The sequence below is a fragment of the Chenopodium album genome, chromosome 26 (genome assembly GCF_948465745.1).
Source record: "Chenopodium album chromosome 26, dcCheAlbu1.1, whole genome shotgun sequence".
Taxonomy (NCBI): domain Eukaryota; kingdom Viridiplantae; phylum Streptophyta; class Magnoliopsida; order Caryophyllales; family Amaranthaceae; genus Chenopodium; species Chenopodium album.
The window spans coordinates 16,531,300-16,554,530 of NC_137859.1; the positions used below are offsets into that span (position 1 = coordinate 16,531,300).

Below are 23,231 nucleotides of genomic sequence, written 5' to 3' on the forward strand. Positions count from 1 at the left end.
ATGCTTGTTAAAGGGAATTTGTACTTGAAATCACGCTTAATAAGATAATTAATAATTTGGTTTAGGCTAATATGATTTTAATTCAAGTGATCGCCAATAATAGCTTTATTTGTGCATTAATATTCAACTAACATAGATAAACAGGTTTAGGATTAATATAATGTTTGCATGTTAGTCGAAAAGCGCACATGAATATGAGTAGAACAAAGTAGATGCCTATTTTATAGGGCGGGTCCTTTCTTTTGTAGATTGGATTCGTACCCTTATCCCTGAACCCTATTTGGTTCAATACCTTATGGAGTTGACGGTCCCTTGGATCGTTTTTGGGTTTTCAAGTTCCTAAAACTTGTTGGCGACTCTTTTTCTCTCTTTTTCTTCCCTTTGGAACGCCACCATACTTTAGTGTATGATCATAGTGGGGTTCAAGTTTGGGATCATAGTGCTTGAAACATTCCCTACATTACTGTATATCGTACCTGCTCAAGTGTAAAGCCCATTTCTCCATTCTCCCTGACATTTCTGGCTTTCTCATGATAGCTCTGATGGGGTAGTTGGTACCCACTCGTATGGAGTGGCTTTCAAAGTACGGGCGTAGCTTTACCGAAGCAGTGAATAAGGCTAAAATGATTTTCTCTAATGATGCGTACCTCGTTTCCGCACTGAGTAGGGTTTTGCTTACGTAGTAGATTGGAAATTGCTCTTTGTCTTCCTCTCTTGTGAGAACTGCGCTGACTGTCCCTTCAGACACTGCGAGGTACAACTGGAGTGGCTCTCCTTCTTTAGGCTTGGAGAGAATCAACGGGTTGGCTAAATATTCTTTCAGCTTCTAAAATGCTTCGCCGTGCTCTTGTTCCCACTTGAATTCTTTATTCTTCTTCAATACTTCGTAAAAGGCTATGTTCTTGTCTGAAGATTTTGAGATGAACCTGTTCAATGCTACAATTTCTTTGAGGTACTCCTTGACCACCTTCTCTATCTTGGATTTTGGTCGCTCTAGGTCTAGGATGGCTTTGACCTGTTCTGGGCTGGCTTCTATTCCTCTTTTTGTGACCTTGTATCCCAGGAACTTTCCTGACTGTACTCCAAATGTGCATTTTGTGGGGTTTAACTTCATGCCGTACTACTTTAAGATGGCAAATGCTTCTCTAAGGTCTTTGACGTGGTCTTCTGCCTTCTTGGATTTAACTACCATGTTGTCTATGTAGACTTCCATTGTGTTCCCAATTTGTTCTTCAAACATCTTGTTCACCAACCTCTGGTATGTTGCTCCTGCGTTCTTCAATCCAAAAGGCATTACCTTATAGCAGTATATTCCTTGACTAGTAATGAAAGCGGTTTTCTCTTGGTCGTCCTTGTGCATGAGGATCTGGTTGTAACCACTGTAGGCGTCCATGAAGGATAGCAGCTCGTGCCCTGATGTGGCGTCTACCATGGCATCAATATGAGGTAAGGGGAACGGATCTTTTGGGCACGCCTTGTTGATGTCTGTAAAGTCTATACAGATTCGCCATTTTCCGTTCTTCTTCCTGACTACCACTACATTGGCGAGCCATTCTGGGTACTTTACCTCTCTAATCTTCCCAGTCTTCAGTAGGTTTTGAATTTCCTCATTGATAATCTTGTTCCTTTCTAGCGCAAATTTCCTTCTCTTCTGTTTTACTGGTGTATGCATTGGATCTACGTTCAACTTGTGAGTAATTACATCTGGAGAGATGCCTTTCATGTCCTCATGGGTCCAAGCGAATACATCTTTCTCTTCGTCTAGAAAGTCGTGAATTTGTTGTCTGAGTTCTGCCTTCAACTCTGATCCTATTCTGACTTTTTGATCTGGATGTTTAGGGTTCAACTGGACTTCTGGAGCTTCTTGTTCTTCTGCTATGCTCAACTTTTCTTGGCCCAGCTGACCCTCTGATTGCTATGCTAAACTCTTTTCTGCAGACGTTGCTTTCACTGCTATCTTGTAACACTCTTTAGCTTCCCTAGGATCTCCTCTGATTTCTTGAATACCCCGCCTAGTAGGGAACTTAATGACTTGATGGTACGTAGAAGGGATGGCTTTCATCTCATGTATCCAAGGTCTGCCTAAAATCATATTGTATGAAGACAGAGTATCAATTACTAGGAACTTGACCTGTAGGTTGTTCCCTTTTGCGTATGTTGCCAATGTAATCTCTCCACTTGTCTTTTTGGTTTCCCCACTGAATCCCACTAACATTGTTGACTTGTTGACGATGTTCATCTATATTCATATGTTTCAGGGTGTCAAGCATGATGATATTTGCAGAGCTTCCATTGTCAACTAGGATTCGTTTGATCATGCAGTTTCCGACTAGGAGTGAAATCACTAGACCGTCATGATGGCCTTCTACTGCATCGCTTTCTTCAAACATGATGGGGATGTCTATCTTGGATTTCTCCCTCTTGTCTGGTTAATCCTTGTTACTCTCCTTTGCATGCCGCTTTGCTGCTGAGTATGTTAAGCGACATACTTCGGACCCTCCTGATATGAAACAGATGGTCTTGACAATTGGAGGTGGAGGAGGTGGACCTCCTTGTTTAGACTCTCTATCTTTCCCTGAAGCTTTAGATCTATATGACAGGAGTTCTTTGAGGTAGCCTTTCTTCAGCAAGTATGCAACTTCCTTTCTAAGCGCGACACATTCATCAGTAGTGTGACCAATATCTGAATGGAAATCACACCATATGGATGGATCTTTCTTCTCTCCAGGCCTATCACTCCTTCTGGGCCATTGCACAGTATCTCCCATCTTATCCAGGGTCCTTATTACTCCTGCAGGATTAACATTGAAGCAATACTCATGTAGCTTAGGCGGGCGTTTAGGATCTTCCCTCCAATCAGAAAATTCTCCTTCGACAGCATTGGCTAATCCCTCATCAAAGCGTGAACGCTGATACGGCTTGAATCGATGATCTCTTCTAGGAAAGTTGTTGTTCCTTCTTGGCGGACGATCTTCATCCTTTCTGAGCTCTAGAGTCTTTCTTGCATACGCGTCTTCCTCAAATCTAACTTGAGCCATAGCCTTAGCTTGCACATCTTCAAAGGTTGTACAGGGGTACTTGGTCAATTCCTTGTAGAGCTCGCTGTGGTCTAGCAACCCTCTTCTGAATGCTTTAATTGTTGTGGGAGCATCACACTTGTGTATCCCAATCTTTTCTCTGTTGAACCTGTTGAGATAATCCCTCAAGGATTCACCGTGTCTCTGCACAACACGGTATAGATCTGAAGACTACTTCTCTATTTTCCTGCTGCTGGCGAACTAGATCTTGAATAGGTTCACCATTCCTGCAAAAGATCGGATTGTCCCATTATCTAAATTAATAAACCAAGTTAGAGCTGGACCTGATAATGTGGCTCCAAAGCCTTTGCACATGATAGCCTCTCTAATGTCTCTAGGGATTGAGCTTGTCATCATCTTCTGTTTGTAGAGGGACACGTGCTCATCAGGGTCTATTGTTCCATCATACATAGCCATGTTGGGTGTGCTGAACCTCTTTGGCACTTGTACCATGGCGATCTCTTATGAGAAAGGAGACTCTATATAGCCATCTGACGCCTCTTCCTCCATGGGCTTTGGCATTCCAGGAATCTTGGCGATCATGGCCTCAATTTCTTTGAGGTACTCCTTGACCACCTTCTCTATCTTTCCTTCCTTGGTTCCTTCCTGGCTGTTCTTCTTGCGAATTCCTGCATCCAAAGAGTCTAGATCCAGGGCTGTTTCCCTAGTGTTAAATCCTTTTTCCCCGTTAGGGGTATGAAAAGTTCCTGACATATCAAGCTGCATGGCTATACTTTCAGTGTTCTTTCTGGTATTAACGGTTTTAGAAGCAACTGATTGTATTTGGCTACGGAGGGCTTCATTTTTTTTGGTGAGACTGTGAGTTTGGCTTCGATTTGAACCTTTTGGGCCAACAGTGTTTCAATCTGGCTATTTTGCTGGTCTAAGGTTTGACGGAATGCATTCATTCCCTCATTGATTTCGGCCATGGTAAAGGGTACTTGGTGCCCAGTCATGGTGTTTGTCTTGGTTTTTGGTGAATTGGTAGGTTGATTGATTATCAGCCCCACGGTGGGCGCCAAATTGTTTAGGCAAATCTCAATAAGGACATATGAGAATCTGCTAGGTTTGAGGGGTAATAACAATCATACTACCAAAAGCATATAAATCAATTAAGAACGATTGATAAAGCAATAAGTAAACAACAAGTAAGCAATAAATATTCAATTATGTAAAGAGAATGAGTTCAAAAATACAATACTGAGCAAGGACAAGCCTCCTTCTTCAGTAGGGATGCAGTTCCGTAGATAAAAGTAGAGTAATTTGACTATATTTTAGTGTATGCGTGCATACATGAATGTTAAAATGCCTAATTATGCTTATTTATACCTAGGGATCTCTAGGGTATACAAATATTTCCAGAATATATTTGAAATATAGAAGATCTTCTTGATTTATCTTGTTCCCTGTTCTGTAGGTGTATCTTTGGCAAGTATCCTCTTGATTGATACTCTTGATGATGCTTTCCTAGTTTGCTCCAATCAAGCCATTCTTGTTTATTTCGCTGAATCTTTTACCTTGGGTTGATGCCCTAAGTATACTGGGTCGTATGTTACTACGGGCCCAACAATATTTTCACAAAAGTGACCCCTTTTTTTTTTTATACAAAAGTGACCTATATTTTCACAAAAGTGACCTTTTTTTTCCCAAAAACAGAGTATCAAAATCAACAAAAATTAACGCAAACGCATGCAAAAGTTTTTGTTCTATAAATATGCTTGATCACTAATCTTACATTCATACTTGGCAAAGTTTTTGCAAATGGCAGATGGTTATTTTTTTTTCACCAGTACTTATCTACCTTCTTCATGATCTTGGTGGCAGTATGTTGTTTTCTTCTGTTATTGATGAAGCTGAGTTGAGGTTTTGTTTGTTTGTTTGTTTCCCCCCCCCTCTTTTCATCTTTTTCTTTGTTTTTGTTGTGTTGGGGATTAGGAAGAAATCAGCGGTAAGACAATGGAGACAACCAAACCCCTCCCCCACTCCAAAAAAAAACAAAAAAAAAATCATAGAGGAGGTTGAATTGTTGATTGAGTATGAATACCATGGCAGAGTCACTTCAATCTCCCCCCTTACATAGAGGAGGGAACACTGTTGCCTGAGTATCAATCGAATAATCCTTAATTCCTTATGTTTTGGTGTTCCCGAATTTAGGAAATTATCACATTGTCAGTGTGACCTGTATACTCAATTTATGGCATTGTTCATTTGTTTCGACCTTTTATTAATTGCCATGTGCTCATGTACAATAAGAATTTGGAAGGGGAACTTATTCATTGCCCTGTGCTCACGTATAGTTCATAAATTTTACAAAATAAATTTTTACAAGGAATATCTAATAGATAAATCATATATTATATTTTAGAAAGCTATTTATTCCCTAATATTGTCTTGTGTATTCCTTAGTATTCCAGGAGATATTTTGATTCTAGGTTAAGGAAAGTTTGTAATGCTTATATATTTGGGGCTATGATTAATGAGAAAGCAAGCCATTCAAATCTATTCTATTCTTTCTAATTTGTCATGGTATCAAGAGCAGGTTAATTTTTTTTTTCTTTTCTTAATTTTTCTCTACAACAATTAAGGCCAGCGATGATTCTCCACCACCGTCGCCGCCACCAAAAATCAAACCAAATTCTTCATATTATCTCGGTCCTCAAGATTATCCCGGGGACTTTATCACTGTCACTCGTCTCAAAGGTGACAACTTTGATGAATAATGGGCTTCCGATATTCAAACTGCCCTCGAAGCAAGGCGCAAATTTTACTTCTTAGGGTTTGCCTGGATTGAGGGTAATGGGCTGTAAAAATTAATGGAGTAATGAGTATGACTTAAAAGGCCTTCCTGGAATGAGGTTACATAATTAGCCCAGTAGGCATTCCTCCCATTTTGAGGGTAATACATTACCCACACCCCCCTAGGGTAGATGCAGGACTAATCAAAAGTGGTAAGGGTCCAATTGGTAGCAAGCAGGGGTAAAATTGTATTTCCCCACTTAAGTTGGGGGGCCAGCTGGGCAAGGAAAACGGAGGCCGTTTTGCTAGAGATGAAATTTTCACCAAAATTTCATAACGCGCGCAATGAAAGCTAAAATTTGGACTGACAGTTTTCCACTTTTGGTAAAGCAAGAGAGAGAAAGCTCGAGCAAGAGAGAGAAAGCTCGAGCAAGAGAGAGAAAGTGCGAGCAGCAGAGAGAAAGTTCGAGTAAGAGAGAAAGTTCCAGCAAAGAGAGACAAAGTGGGAGCAAAGAGTTGAGCATTTATCTCTTTTTGTTCAAGGAAAATTTCAATTGAATTCTGCATTCCATTTTCGTATAATTGTGTGTAAATTAGTGATTAGTTGTATATTTTGTTTGATTACTTGTCAGTTTAGAAACATTTGATTAATTTAAAAGCACTTGTGTATGTAATTGACTACAATTGCTCCATCTGACTTCTTAATTGTGGTAGATCAATTCTAGGGTTATAGTTGAAGACCATTAGTTCAATTTAGGTTTTGTGTCAAATTGGGATAAATTGGTCCTGTGGCTGATTTAGGGTTGTTGAAATTCTAACCAGCATTATTGAAGAATAAGGGTTAGAAAATTGCTCACTCTATTTGTTTATGTATGTCTTCGTAAAATGACTAACTTCAGAATAAGTGATGCTTTCTGATATCATTCACATGTTTCTGCAAAAAAACAATACAACAGAACCACTTTCTTATGCCTTTATTTATCAGCTGTATGAATTTGCACATGATCATGGATCAGCTCTTCTTTGTTTTAAGAGTTTCAAAAATTATATGAAATTGTCTACTTCTAACAAGTATATCTTTAGATTCTCAAGGCATCTTTAATTTGTTGGGTGACATTCACTTGTTTAAAGTATATTTTAACATGTTAAGTTAACCTATCTTTAGTTTAAGTCACATCATACACAATTGTATAAACATTTATGTAATATGGAATGTGTTGAGCAAGTTTTAGATGGTACGATAGTCATATTGTCTCATACCAGAATTTTCTATCGACGTGTTTTCTTATCATTTTGTTAAGCAATCAAAGGATGATTATTTCGTCAATTGATAAATACAATCATCCAACACAATGTACATACTAGTTTAGGGACACCGATCAACCCACACTCGAGTATTAGTCATACCTCATAAAGAGGCAATTAAGATACTTAATGAGCATTTATATATCATTTAACAAGTTTTATAAGGACAAATCAAAGGTAGGTTTACAAAAATAATTCTAGAATTAAGCTCAATTTAAAGCACATAGAATTTAGGGATGCATAAACAATTAGCTCATTCGCTCAGTTTAGTTAAATTTAGGTCTTTGGTTGAAGTACCTACACCATTAGCTCATGAGTTCAATATAGGGATTTTAAGGTTGTCGTTTAATTGGCATGTAAGGATTTTAAGGATTTGAACAAATTATGTGTCTTTTGTTTTGTGGGGCTAGCAATTCAATTAGTGATACTAGACATAATGAAATCATAAATATATGTGATAAAAAAATATCTTTTTACAAAGGGAAAGGGGATGCATAAACAATTGATTCACCTAATTATAAGCAAAAGTTGTTGATCAACAAGTACAAGTAGCTACTAAACAAAACAAAAGGCCGGAGAGGAACAACCCCATTAGAAAGAACAGCATCATAAGACATTCGATTAGCATAAGTGATCAAGTAGAAGTACTTAATATCAAATGTGATTGAAATAACAAGCACATTCAATACAAACATGTTGTGTGTAATTGAAATAACAAGCATGTTGACCACAATTCAAAATTCAATACATATATGTTCTATGTAATTGAGATAATAAGCACATAGATACGTTTAACAGGTTGTTGATGCTTTGTTTGGGCATTGTTGCAATTCACTATATCAAGTAGAAATACTTAATATCAAATGGTGTTGCAATTCACCATTGCTGCTACACTATATGAAAAATTGCAACACCTAGTGCCATCAAAGCTACTAACATAGTTGCAAAACAAATAAGTTCAGATTATCAAAGACACATAAGTTGTAAACCAAACTAAACCCAACGTATTGGAAACGTTCTCTTGTTAAAATTAAACTTGCTACGTTATATGACATCAAGCCCAAACTTGTTACGATCTTTTTCAGATTTGGAGGTTGATTATATTATTCTTGGTATGTGTAGGTTTTCTTTGTGTTGAATTCTTGTAACAATGACAAAGAGCATGGGAAAGAAAGTCACTTGTGTGAGAAGATCATCACCTCCATCACCATCCAGACCGACAACACCTCCATCATCAACATCCATTCCAAAAACACCTCCATCATCATCTCCACACATCACAAAACCATCAGAGTCTTCTTCCACCGTGCTAGTGAAGTACCTAACCGAACCATTTTCAGTCAGCATCTCAATGCCACCAGCAGACAAGCGAAGCACTTCATCAGAGTTCACCTGTACATAAATATACCATTAGTAAGTATAATTAAAAGCATAAAGTTAAACCTGCACTTCTTATTGTTACAAACAACCTGAGGGTGTAGTGCAGTTTTTTTGACGGAGTTGCTCCTCTTAGGAGTTCGCTTTTTTTACTTCTCTACACACGACCGATGCCTGCAACTTGGAGTTCTATGAGGCTTTTTGCGAGAAACATGATCATTGACTAACAGATCAGTATATGGGGAACAAATCTCAAAATAGGTCCGAGAAACATCCATAGTGGACTGCTTCCCAGTCTCAGTGACAGTCCCTTTTCCCTTGTTCACAGACTTTGGAGTTTTCTTTCTGGGGGAAGTAGGAGATTTTTTAGTTGATTTGGGTGGAGTTTTTTTAGTTGGTGTGATACCGGATAATCCTGCTGCATTCACTGTGGCGTCCACGTTGATGTCCAACTGCCGAAGTGTGTCGATAACTATAGGGACACAATCAGCCACTGTAGAAGCCTTAACGCACAAGGGCTCAAAAGCTACCATCATTTCATCAAACCTCTTCGCATCCACCATCTTTGAAGGATCATGGTAAGTAACCTTGACCCTAGTGTGCTTTCTGAAAACATCCTTATGCCAGCGATGTAAGACAAACATTTCAGGGACAGCAATCACCTTATGCAAGTCCAAAACCTTGAGTTTGAAAGAACAAGTTAAAAAGGATATATATATGACTAAAAAACCAATAAAATGAGGCATGCAAGATCAAGGTCAGGGCACGTGCAAATTTAATTAAGTCATGGTAATTATGCTCTCATATTAACGAAAACATTAGTTTTAAGTACCACATTTCATGAATTAGGCATATGTAATGAAAATAAGAAGCATGAAGACCAATGTAAAATGATAAGCACATACACAAGAATACCTTAATGATATGATGACATATAATGCCATGAGTTTCAAAATGCTTGCAGCTGCAGAAAGCTTTAGTGTTTTCTTTATTAATTTTCACATGATATAGCCTTGTGTATTGAGTCGAGAATTCTTTTCGAGTTTCCTTGCACAAGACCCACACTCTGTCCTCAAGAGTATGGGTAACAGTGGCACCATCATCAGAGTCAATGACCTTAGACAATGGGGTCAAGTACAACACTCTATTGCATTGTTCTTGGACATCCAAAAACTTTTAATCTATGTAGATTTTTCTGAAAAACCATTCGGGCATAAAACCGGTGATAAGTAGTCGACAGAACCGCTGATCAGCAGCATCAGCTTGTTGCTTATCATTTTCTCTTGACTCCATTGCTGCTATGTACTTTGGCCCAAACTCATACAACCGTGTGTGCTTGTGGAGGAATCCATCAAAGAAAGAGTTAATGCTCTCAACACGTTGAGTGGTCTTCATTCCTGCCCAAAAAATGTGTCTCATATAGGCAGGAGCTCACATTTTCCTCTTGGCATACAAACCTATTGAGCAAATACACAAACCTAATTAACAACAAACCTATTTAGCAAATACACAAACCAATAACAATCGATGATCCATTAGGTTAGATGTAGACAATTGTAACACTTTTAGACATAACTTGGCACAATTGCGATAAAAACTATTAAAAAGCATAATTCAAACAACAAATAGCCATGAATTCATATAATGAAGTAACCTGTTTAAATTAAACAGAAAGCATATATGTATAAGACTTAGATATAAACATACTAACCTGCCAGCCACGGATCTTCCTCGAGCTGATATTTTGCAATGACAGCAGTCCACTCCTTCTCAAACTCATCATCAGTGAGGCTGTCAAAAATGACATTGTGAAGTTCCACCTTAAACAATTCATAAGTCTCATACTTACCAAGTTTCTGGCTGAACTTGGTAAGTATGTGCCATAAGCACCAACGGTGACGTGTACAAGGCATAACATTGCGGAGAGCTTTCCTCATTGCAGCATCTTGGTTAGTTAATATAGCCAAGGGTTTCTTGTTAGACATACACCCTAACCAAGTTCTGAATAACCACTCAAATGTTTCGGCATTCTCATGGGAAAGCAAGGCACATCCTAGCAGAATGGATTGTCCATGGTGGTTGACACCGACAAAATTTGCAAAAGGCAGGTCGTACTGATTTGTTAAGTACGTAGTGTCAAACATAATCACGTCCCCAAACTCCTCGTAGGCAGCCCTACTTCTTGCGTCAACCCACATAACATCGGACAGTTGATTGAATTTGTCTACCCTATTTATATGATAGAAGTTCTGATTATCAGCACTCATGGCGTTAAAGTAATCAAACAACGCATTCCAGTCACCATTCTTCATCTTCTCACTTCTTTCCCGGGAGATAACATTATGCAAATCTCTCTTGGTAAAGGCCACATTTTCAACCCCATTCCTCTCACTGGCTAGTGAGTTGAAGACTTGGGTGACCTTTGACCCAGAACCAACATCAGTGAAGAGCTTTCTCCTCACATCAGCATTGATGTCTTCCTTCCTATACATAGCAATATAGCGAGACTTTCGAGGTGTAAGGACATGATTCCTGTGCTGTAATTCCAACCCCTTTACTACCCAATCACCAGATTTCATTTTGCAGCAGTACATATACTTAGGGCAGTCACATTTCTTTGACTTACGCTTTGCAGGCCCTTCCCTTTCAGCAACCACCCTTTTCCCATTAATGCGGCGCCTATAAGTAGTGCTTCCATAGCATTCACACTTCCACATGTACCCTCTTAGGCTATTAAACACAGCTTTCTTCTGGGTGTAGGAACCAGATGCACGAAGAATCCCAAAGCCTTGTTGCCTTCCATAGTTCCTGAAGTAAGTATCAATATCTCCCTAACTAGCAAATATCATTCCCACAAAGGGCGGGGGAACAACCCCATTAGAGAGAACAGCATCATATAGCACCTCGTACTCTGCGTTCCATCACACAAGAGTGATGAATTTGATACCTTTTTGTTGCCTTGGGGCGTAACCTCAAAATCAAAATCCAAATCCACAACATCATTGCAGTCCAAAATCGCACCACTTGTACCGTCACCACTCATATCCTAAACAAAGTTGTACATAAATATATTATAAGCACATAACAAGCACATAACAAGCAGGTTGACCCCAATTAAAATTCAATACATAAATAGCACATAGAATTTAGGGATGCATAAACAATTAGCTCATTCGCTCAGTTTAGTTAAATTTAGGTCTTTGGTTGAAGTACCTACACCATTAGCTCATGAGCTCAATTTAGGGATTTTAAGGTTGTCGTTTAATTGGCATGTAAGGATTTTAAGGATTTGAACAAATTATGTGTCTTTTGTTTTGTGGGGCTAGCAATTCAATTAGTGATACTAGACATAATGAAATCATAAATATATGTGATAAAAAAATATCTTTTTACAAAGGGAAAGGGAATGCATAAACAATTGATTCACCTAATTATAAGCAAAAGTTGTTGATCAACAAGTACAAGTAGCTACTAAACAAAACAAAAAGGCCGGAGAGGAAAAACCCCATTAGAAAGAACAGCATCATAAGACATTCGATTAGCATAAGTGATCAAGTAGAAGTACTTAATATCAAATATGATTGAAATAACAAGCACATTCAATACAAACATGTTGTGTGTAATTGAAATAACAAGCATGTTGACCACAATTCAAAATTCAATACATATATGTTCTATGTACGTAATTGAAATAATAAGCACATCGATACGTTTAAACGGTTGTTGATGCTTTGTTTGGGCATTGTTACAATTGATATTAAGTGCAGCAGCTGGGCGAGGCTGCCATGCCCAGACCCAGCAGTCCGAGCATGCCACAACAGCTCACCATCATGAACCCACGGGACAGCAGCTACAAAGTGACATGGGTCGAGGGTTTAAAGAAAAATACCCCTCGGTTTTGCTTCGTGATTTTGTTACACACACGGTTATTGCTAAGAGTCCGTCTCGTTCTTCCAATCCGTCTCCAGGTACTCCGTGAATTATCAGAAATTTATTGCAACTGTTGTTCAAAGCGCAGACCCAAAATTTTTCAAAGAAGCTATGAAGTATGATGGGTGGCGCAAATCCATGAAAGAAGAAATTCGAGCTCTAGAAGATAATGGAACATGGACCTTAGAGCCTCTTCCTCCTGGCAAGAGAGCTCTAGGAATTCAATAATGGGTCTATAAGACGAAGTTTTTGTCTAATGGTGAGGTAGAACGCCTCAAATCTCATTTGGTTGTGTTAAGCAATCATCATAAAGTAGGAATTAACTATGATGAAACTTTCGCACCGGTGGCCTTTCGCACTTTTCTTGCTTTGCCGCTTCCAAAAATTGGGAGCTTCATCAGATGGATGTACATAATGCATTCTTACATGGCGATTTAGCTTGAGGGAGATTTATAAGAAACGTCCACCCGAGTTTGAAAGTTCGGATCCTAACTTGGTGTGCAGGTTGCGCAAGTCCTTGTACGGATTGAAACAAGCTCCTAGATGTTAGTTCGCCAAACTTACCAAGGCTTTAAAACATTATGGTTTTAAACAATCTTATCCTGATTATTCTTTATTTACATATACTAAGACTAGTGATCAAATTAACGTCTTGGTTTATGTTGATGATCTCATTATTTTTGGAATGATTCTGCTGCCCTTACAGTTTTTAAGGCCTATCTCAGTGATTGCTTCAAGATGAAGGACCTTGGTCCTCTAAAATATTTGTTGGGCATCGAAGTTGCTCGTAGCTCTACAAGTTTGTTTCTAAGTCAACATAAATATGCGTTGGATATGATTTCAGATTGTTGGGTGCTAAGCCTATCGAATTTCTGATGGAGCAAAACTACAAATTAGGGACGGCTACTGGTGATTTTCTACTGGATCTTGAGCCGAATCATAAGCTATTAGGGTGTTTGATATACCTTACCATAACTCATCATGATCTAGCTTATTCTGTTCATATACTGTCTCCATTTATGTAGGCTCCTCGAAGTGAGCATTGGGATGCCGCTTTAAGAGTGGTACGATATTTAAAAGGCACTCCAGAGACAAGGTATTTTCTTGAGTTCTGCTTGTGACTTGACTTTGCAGGGGTGGTGTGACTCTAATTGGGTTGCCTGTACCTTAACTAGGCGCTGTCTCTCAAGTTGGCTCGTGTTTCTTAATTGGCAAGTCCCCTATTTCATGGAAAATGAAAAAGCAACCTACAATTTCTCTTTCATTGTCTTAGGCCAAATATAGGTCCATGTCAGGCGTCAGTTGTGAGCTCAAATGGCTTAAAGCCTTGTTGTTAAGTATGGGTGTCCAACATCCAAAGGTGATCAATTATTTTGCGATAGTCAATATGCTTTACACATCGCAAAGAATCCAGGTTTTCATGAACGAACGATGCACATTAAGGTTGATTGTCGTTTCGTTCGAGATGCAATTAATGAAGGCTTGATTTCTCCGTATCATGTTTCTACAAAGTACTAGTTGGCTGATATTTTAAAGCTCTCGGAAAGTCACAGTTTGATTTTCATCTTTCCAAGTTGGGCATTTTGGTTCCGCATGCTCCAACTAGAGGGGGGGGGGTAATTAGATATATCATATATTATATTTTAGGAAGATATTTATTCTCTAATATTATCTTGTTTATTCCTTAATATTCTAGGAGATCTTTTGATTCTAGGTTAAGAAATTTTGTAATGCTTATATATTTGGGGCTATGATTAATGAGAAGGCAAGCTATTCTATTCTATTCTTTCTAATTTGTCATGGTATCAAGAGTAGGTTTATTTTTTTCTTCTCTTAATTTTTCTCAACAACAATTATGGCTCGGTGTAGACACCCAAATGTGTCTCCCCAAAACTAAACCCAGTGATGAGTACTTTTCACGTCGTATGATTATCGAACGAAGTGAAAGTGTGAAAAGTCTAGCGATGCGGTTATTTTTATTAAAATATCTTCGTTTTGTTTTTAAAAAAAAAATCCTTTTCTTACTCTATTTTACGAAAACGTCTAGTCCAGTTTAGTTTGGTCCATGATAAGGGTATAATAATTTTGTAATTGGATGGGGCTTGAAAAGACCTTTCCAACGATATATTATACGCCCAATTCCGATGAACAATGAGGAAGTTATGGCCAAATACTAAACTGGGCCCAAACCGGATGTGTCTAAGCTTGAGAAGAAGGCAAAGCTGGCACTTAAGATGGTTGTTAAGAGTGTGGCATTTATAGGAGTGCCTGTTTTTGGGTGTACAAAAGAAAATAGTGGAGGGATCATGTGTGCTCGTGCTATATGAGTCACGTATCGGGCTTGGCCTAGTGACCCTACTAGTAGTACTGTTGTCATTCCCTTTAGTGCACCAAGAGCTACCAGTGGCTTTGCCCACTTTAATCCCACACTCTAGAACGCTAGTGAGTAAGCTGCATCAGGATCTATACTTGAGTAAGGCTGCATCATACTCAGTGAAAGAGCCATCAAACCGTATATCACTATGATACATGACATAGACCCGAGTAATCCTATTGGTATATCTATTGCCGAGTTTCTTGTTTCCTCGGCCAGGTTGGTGACAGATTAAAGTTGTATCACCTAATCAAAAATAATTCCTAAGTCCTCTAACTATGCAGGTAGGGAAGAAGGGTCGAACCATAGGAAAACAAGTCAATTTATTCCTAATTAATCAAGAGTAATATATATTATCAATAGTAACCAATTTGTTGTTGTTAAAGGAACTATACAACAAAGAATATGAGTAAAGAGAAATAAAAGTAGGAGAAATCAAATAGTAAAAGACTTAGGGCATAGGTTCACCAATAAACAAAAATTCAGGGTAAAACATAACAATCAATGCATTAATTAATCGGATCATAAAGGGTTTTCGCTACGTATTACAATCACAGAGTTAATTTACCGGTATTAAATTTCATCTCTCGAATCTCGAATCAATATTTCTAAACTCATACAATTAAACCAGGCCTAATCTAATTGCATAGCATTAAAGCAATCAATAGGAAATTAATTAAGCATTGACAATCAACAATAATAAATTACCCCTTCATATTATTCATTGGATCCCCATAAACCCTAGAAAGAAATCTACTCACACATAATTAAATCTAAACTAAACAAAGCAATTAAACAAGTCATGATGAAATTAAAAAAATAAAATTACTGAAATAAATAAAGAAGAAATAGTTACCAAAGTTATGGAAATAATGAGTTGAATTAATAACAGGAGTAAATTTGTAGAAAGAAAATAAACTAAGTGAAGAGAGAAAGTCTAAGAGAAGAGGTAAAAAAGTAGTACTAAACTTGCTTTAACGAAAACGTATTTATATTAAGCAAGAAAATCCTAAACTAAAACAAACTAAACGAAGCCTAAAACTTCATCAGGGACACGAGCCCGGTTGGGCGCCACACCGCTCGGTTGGGCGCCACACCGCTCGACCGGGCGCGCCTTTTCTTTAATAACACTTCTCTCGCCCTCGGCCGGGCGCGAGATTGGATGAAGGATGCTGCGTGTATGTTCCGCCCAGCGCGGCCAGGCGCGCCTTCTGGCGGAGCCTCTTTGGCTGGGCCACGATCTTTGAGCAACTTGGACTTCTCGATTGGGCTTCGATCCTTCCGCCTAATCCGGATTTCCTCTTCAAGTCTGGAATACTCGGTCCAAAAGCCTCGGTATCTCATAAGTCGAGCCCTTAATCACCAGTTCAATGAATCCAACCGGCCTTGGGCTATGAAGAGTTGTCGTGCTCCTCTAATGCTCGTAGTCGCTCCATAAAATCCCGGGAAAATGCTCCAAAAGTGCAATTTCCTACAAAACTCAACCAAAACTACGAAAACACTAGAAAACACCAATTAGTAATAAAAGTGGCTCTAAAGAGCCAAAAACACTACCAATTATCACCAAGGGACGGGGATAAAAGACAAGACTGGTTATGATGACTTCATTGTGGAATTGAAGCAGATGGTTCGTGGGATAAAAGGACTTCGAGGGCAAGGGTTGGTTGGGTAGTAGCTCGGAGTGGTTCAACGAACAGGTTGGACGAAAGGGGAAAATGTGGAGCGACCTCATCAGTGGTACAGTGTGAAGCATGGGCATGTCTTGAAGCAATGAAATGGGCAAAAGCACTAGGGAAGCATGGTATACTTCTGCTTTCTGATTCTATTTCCCTCGTTAACAACTTGCAAGATAACCTTGGTAAGGATGTTTTGATTACTTGGTTGATTAAGGAAATTAGGGAAGTAGGGGCCACCTTTATGAGGTGCGCTATCTTAAAGGTGCCGAAAGAACAGGTAAAACGGGCTAACGATATGGATAGAAGATGTCGTCTTAGTTTGTCTAACTTTTCATAGTTTGTTGTTCCTTTGCTCTTGTCAAAAAAAAAATTAAAAAAAAAGAAAAAAACATTTATTTAAATTTATTATTGTTTCAATCATTTATAGGCGGTATATTCTATCTCTTTCTCTTCTTTTTTTTATCAATTATTATATTTTTTTAAGGGAAAAAATAGAAAAATATGTTTTTGGTGGGAAAATTTTTAATGTAAACGCGACATGTGTACTTTTAGGATCATGCGGATGATTACTTTGGTATATAGTATTAATATTACATTTTTTGTAGTAAGAATTTGATCGAAATACATCAAGTGGTCAAAAATTTAGGAAAATTTGAAAAATAGCACCACAAAAAACACCTAATTTTGATTATAAACCACCAAAAAAAAAAAACTTTTATAATAACACTACAAAAAAAAAATTGATTTCACCAGCTCGTAACAAATTTTTGGATGAAATCCGTTAGTGGGACCACGCCATAGATGGATACATGTCAAGTGCTTATAGGTTTAAAAATAATAATTTAATAAAAAAAAAGAAAAAAAAAGATAAACCCTAAAACCAAAACCTAGCCAGCCCCACCACCGGCACCACCTTCCCAGCCCTGCCGAGAGTCGAACCCACCATCCCTTACTCTCTCCTCCCTCCCCGAAAACCACCCGCTCCGCCTAGCCTCACAGATCCAATCACGAATTCGCACCCAGCAACCCCGCAACCACCTTCGCGCGCCCCACTACAGACAACCAATCCCACCTTTTGCGGTGATTCAAAGGTGTGGGTGTTTGAATTCGTTGTGATTGTGGTTGGTATTTGCGGTGCTTCGAATTGGTTGGGGTTTTGGTTTCGAATTGGTTAGGGTTTCGGCGGTTCGGCGACGGTGATGTTGTTGTGGTAGGTGGTGATTTGCGGTAGCGGAGCGTGGTTATTTTGTGGTGTAATAATGATAACTTTTTTTTGTGGTGTTATAATCAAAATTTGGATTTTTGTGGTATTATTTTCTAATATTTATTTCAGCATTACGTCACCTTCCCTTCATTTTATTTTTGATGAATTGAAATTAATTTTACTTAATTTACATTTTTTGCTGAATGTAAACTATTACTGGCCTAGATATGGATTTACATACATACAGTAACATGATGATAAAAAAACAATTGTTTGTCCATGGAATTTTTTTTTTTTTTCGAGAATTACTGTCCATGGATTAACATTTAACAAACATGAAAATTAAAATGTTGCTACCAAAAGTAAACAAAGAATACTAGTTGACCAATACCAAAAAATAATTATAGCTCGAAACGTTTTATTGAGGCAGTATTAAGCTTCACGATACCTTTTTTTTTAATTTTTTGTTTCTTATAATTATTACTTTCATTACTTTGTAATTAATATAAACTGTACACTGATTAAAAATTAAACAATTATGCAAATTATCAAAGCTAGCCTACTACGGATGTGACCAAATAATATCATAATTAAAAAAGAATATTCCATCTAAGAATCTAATTCTAAAACAACCAAGTGGATTTTCGTATGTGGTCGTACACGTCCGTAACGTTACTTTCACAAACGCCTTAAAAGTTGATTGATACTAAATGATAATAATGCAAACACAAGACAAGTATCAAACTTTCAACCTTTTTGGAAGAATTTAGCCTTTTCATTTTTACCAACTTTTCTGTCCCAGATAATTCAACACCAGTTAAACTTGTGCACTATCTCATTTGAGGTAGGCCTTTTCTAATTATCACATACATATATATATGCTTCTCTTAAATCTATTTCCAACAATTATTACACAATTTAATTTTGAGCAAATTTTGAGGAGGGTGATATATAAGTGATCAATAATGGATCAAGCATGGTGGTTAGATTTCTTTAAGGGAATGCTGAAGCCGGTGGCGGCGTTGGTGGTTGTTCTGTTGGCGGTCGTGTTGTCGTATTTTCAGAAGCTGGAATTAGAAGGAGAGATGATCTACTCTATCTTCCGGGCTTTTGTTCAACTTTCTATCATTGGTTTTGTTCTTCAGTTCATCTTTACTCAGAGCAATATTTTGTGGATTCTTGTTGCTTATCTTTTCATGGTTAGTCATTATTTCACACTCTTTCATTATTGGTTACATTATTTATTTTACTTTGAACATTTCCTTACTTGCCTAGCTAGTCACCATGTAATATAATGAGGACACGACGAGGGGATGTGATCCCCACTATTGTTAACAAGAATTTACAGTATTTTAGTCATTTATAATCACATAAAAGTGTAACTTATTCGGATGTTTTTTTCATGTATAACTTATAGAGTTATAGGGGTAATAGCTAAATTCGTCGTACTAAGGGTCTGTTCATATTTACTTAATTTCAATTCAGTTCAGTTCAGCTCTAATCAATTCAGTTCAGTTCCAATCAGTTCAGTTCAGTTCAGCTCCTAATTTCCTTCTCTCATAAAATATTCATTTCAGCTCAGTTCAGTTCAGTTCAGCTCCAATCAGTTCAGTTCAGTTCAGCTTAGCTCAGTAAATGTGAATAGGCCCTAAATTTTGTGCTAACACAATTTTTCCCCCCCAATTTTGTGGCTTCTTGTTAGGATGTACTTTTGATTGTATTATGTCAAATGAACAACTTAAAAACTGAACATGGTGATTAGAGTCCTATAACTGATCTATGTAGTGTTACTAGTATACATTTTAAATTTTCCATCTAATGATCAATTATATTTGGCTGATAAAGAACCACAACTAATTTGACAATAAAAAAAAAAAAATTTAAAAAATTAAAAAAATAATAATAAAAAAAAAATATATCAAGCTACGTTAATGTACATTTATACTTATAACTTTAAGATTGGGGATTCAATTCTAACTAGAGATATTTTGAGGGTGCATATTCCGTACCCCTTTCTACTCAATTTCAATGACGTATTTTTGTACATACGAAGTTACGAACATGTAATCAAATTAAAAAAAACTAAGGTCGTATATAGTTGGTTAAAGATTGATCATAATGTATAAGATTAATTGCGATTTGCAATAATTAAAGATCTTCAGGATCTTCTAGTTGTAGAATATGGTGGTGGGGAATATTTAATTAGTTTCTCCAACAATATAATGACATATGTAATTTAGTCTGTAATATAAGTTGGACTTGTAAGCAAAAGACAAACTAGTTATAAAATGACTTGTGACTGTGTGAGGAGCCGACATATAAATGACTTGTTATTTCAGCTAACCATGTTAAGCTGCCTGTGCCTATCAGCTTAAAAGTATCTTAGCTAATTATCAATTTTTGATAATCTATCAATTTGAGCTTATGATCAAATTTTGATAATCAGTTTGAATCTTATCAATTGAACTATTTGTGTATGTGACAATTCATGTAATGTACCTTACATTAGATATTGTTAAAATTATAAAACAAATTTTTGTTAACGATCATATTAATTAGGCCCAAAAAAAAAAAAAAAAAAAAAAAAAAAAAATGCTTTACCATACACAATCTTTGAAATTGAAAGTGTGTATTTTTCTTGTTATCCATGTTGAAAGTGCAACTCTCTCACAAGAGTCACAAGCTCAAACCTCTAAAACTCTAAAAGTAAAGATGGTTTTGTAGTTGTAGATTGAAAAGTTCAGGATTCCATGAATTTATATTTTATATTATTGATTATGTATAATTTCCTCTGTTTTTCTCATTTAGGTTCTTGACATTGTATATAACATATATACTTCCTCCGTTACGAATTACTCGCAACAAAGGGGCATTATTTGTGAGACATAAAATATTCATTTGTTGCGAGTAATATGTAACGGAGGGAGTATATATAAAAAAAAATCTTCTAGATTATATATAAAGCCTAGCATGTAAAGTCATGTTCGGTCTAATTATTTGTTATCTCAATGAATCGTATATTGATATTCAACCATGGAGTGTATCTCTTTTACAATAACGCAATTAAACATATATATGGTCAAGTCGTTAAAGGAGTGCATTAATTAATTTTAAAAGTGCAAGTGCAATCAAATTGAGAAGAATAATTAGAACGGAGGAAGTAAAAGATTAAATCAATTATTTTACATGAAGAGATTAACAAAAATATATGATTATATGATTAGATTTATGAAAAGTAGTGATGATAGGTGTGTGTTGGTTGAACAGGTAAGTGTGGCAGGATACACAGCAGGGCAGCGTGCAAAGCACGTGCCACGAGGGATGTATGTGGCAGGTGCATCAATACTGATAGGAACAGCAGTAACAATGTTAACATTAGTAGCACTAAATGTGTTCCCTTTTACACCGAGGTATATCATTCCTGTTGCTGGTATGATGGTTGGCAATGCTATGACTACCACTGGTGTTACCATGAAGAGACTTCGAGATGATATTAAGATCCAAATCAGCTTGGTATGTATTTTGTTTCTTTATTTTTTTATTATTTATTTATTTATTTTTTTTTTTTTTTTTTTTTTTGGTGTAAGTGAGGCTTAATCCGAAGAAAACAAAAAACTAAAATGAAAACAAAATTGAGGGACTAGCGGGTAATGCCACACCTTTAATTAACATTGTGTAGGACTGAAAACTTTTGAATATATGAAGTCTTAATGTTTCAAGTGACTCCTTGATTAATAAGCCAATTTGGACTGTCTAGCATAATAGTTGATATCATGCGCATTTACATAAGACTGCAACTTCTAGTATTTGTAATCTCCTACAAAATTCCAATGACATCAAAGCTTAATTATTATAATTTGTTCACCTTTCCATCAAAGTTTTGTCTCAACAATTTTGTGAAGGTGAATAAAAATAATATAATGAGATTGATTACTTAAAGGTGAATATAATGAATAACACAATAATAGTTGTTTGATTAGAAGTATGTATAAAAATAAGATAGTTAGATTTGGTAGATTATAAAAGTAAATAAAGTGTCAAAAAAAAAAAAAAAAAAAAAAACCTTTTTATTTAGGTCCCGTTTTTTAGAGCTGCTCTGCTCTGCTGAAATCTGCTTTGCTCTGCCCAGAAGCTCAAAAGAACAGGCCTAAGACTACTTTTGAGGATGAAAAGATTCATTACGAAAAGAAAAGAAAAGAAAAAATCTAAACAAAAAACTTTATACATCTATATCTAACAATTGTCCAACTATTTATAAACAGGTAGAGACAGCATTAGCACTTGGGGCAACACCACGTCAAGCAACAGTAGAACAAGTGAAAAGATCATTAGTAATTGCCCTCTCCCCGGTATTGGACAATGCTAAAACAGTTGGGCTAATATCTCTTCCAGGAGCAATGACTGGTATGATTATGGGTGGTGCATCACCTTTGGAAGCCATTCAACTACAAATTGTGGTTATGAACATGTTACTAGGAGCCTCCACCGTTAGTTGTATCATATCCACCTATCTATCTTGGCCTAATTTTTTCACAAAAGCTTATCAACTGGAAGCTAAGGTTTTTTCTTCGGAATGATGCCTTTGTTGTCGTTGTTGATATTTGTAGCCCCGCCTCTATCTAACATGGCTTTTTGTAATTTTAATATAGATGGTTAGAAATGGTACAAATAAACATTATTACTCCCGCTGTTTTTAAATGTTTGTTCCATTTGGAATCTTGAGAGGTTATGTGAAAAATGAAATCTAAGGTTTACTTGCATAAGTAAGGAACTACGCATCAAGGATAAGTCATTAATGATTTATGTGCTTCATAAATTGACAAAATATAATGAATATCTCTGTCATTCTCATTAAATTAATCACAATGGCCACATACAATATGTATATATTAGGTATACTTGGATGGCAAGACCAAATAATATAAAATAGCTCACAATATTCTCTAGGAAATATTTTCACAATATTCACAATTATCTTGTTTCCTAAAATATATCCCAATACCCCCCCTCAAGTTGGAGCATACGGGTGACAAATGCCCAACTTGCGAAGTAGAAACTCGAACTTAGCTTTTCCCAAAGCCTTTGTAAAAATATCAGCCAATTGTACCGTTGTAGGAACATACGAAGGTATAATCGTCCCATCTGTAATCGCATCCCGAACAAAATGATAATCTGACTCAATATGTTTTGTTCGTTCATGAAACACTGGATTCTGCGCAATGTATAACGCAATAAAGGTGCATCCCATTTTCATGTCGAACACCTAAGTCACCAAGTAGTCACTTCAACCACTTTAATTCACAAGTCGTTGCATTCATACAACGATATTCTGCTTCTGATGAAGAAGGAGCTACAGTAGGTTGCTTTTTGGTTTTCCATGACACTGGAGACAAACCAAGAAGCACAAACCAACCACTCAAGGATCGTCTGGAGAGAGGACAACCTGCCCAATCTGAATCACACCAACCTTCCAATTGTAAAGAACTATTAGATCTCAATAAAATTCCATGTCTCGAACTCTTCTTCAAATATCTAACAACTCGCAGAGCTGC

General features: G+C 37.0%; 3 protein-coding genes across 3 annotated transcripts; 1 reads left to right on the forward strand and 2 right to left on the reverse strand.

Annotated features, from left to right (window-relative positions):
• Positions 1-1,915: 1,915 nt before the first annotated feature.
• On the reverse strand, positions 1,916-2,390 carry LOC145616897 (uncharacterized). Its single transcript, XM_081671614.1, has 2 exons — positions 2,132-2,390; positions 1,916-2,082 (listed from the first exon to the last, which is right to left on the reverse strand). Exons 1-2 carry the CDS (start codon positions 2,388-2,390, stop codon positions 1,916-1,918), a joined length of 426 nt encoding a protein of 141 aa, XP_081527740.1.
• Positions 2,391-2,429: 39 nt separating this feature from the next.
• On the reverse strand, positions 2,430-3,494 carry LOC145616898 (uncharacterized). The gene is made up of 2 exons (XM_081671615.1): positions 3,456-3,494; positions 2,430-3,221 (listed from the first exon to the last, which is right to left on the reverse strand). The coding sequence occupies exons 1-2, from the start codon at positions 3,492-3,494 to the stop codon at positions 2,430-2,432; spliced, it is 831 nt and encodes a 276-aa protein (XP_081527741.1).
• A 14,939-nt stretch (positions 3,495-18,433) lies between these two features.
• LOC145617981 (protein ALUMINUM SENSITIVE 3-like) lies at positions 18,434-22,360 on the forward strand. Its single transcript, XM_081672757.1, has 3 exons — positions 18,434-18,878; positions 20,947-21,192; positions 21,942-22,360. The coding sequence occupies exons 1-3, from the start codon at positions 18,645-18,647 to the stop codon at positions 22,254-22,256; spliced, it is 795 nt and encodes a 264-aa protein (XP_081528883.1). The 5' UTR covers positions 18,434-18,644; the 3' UTR covers positions 22,257-22,360.
• Positions 22,361-23,231: the final 871 nt, after the last annotated feature.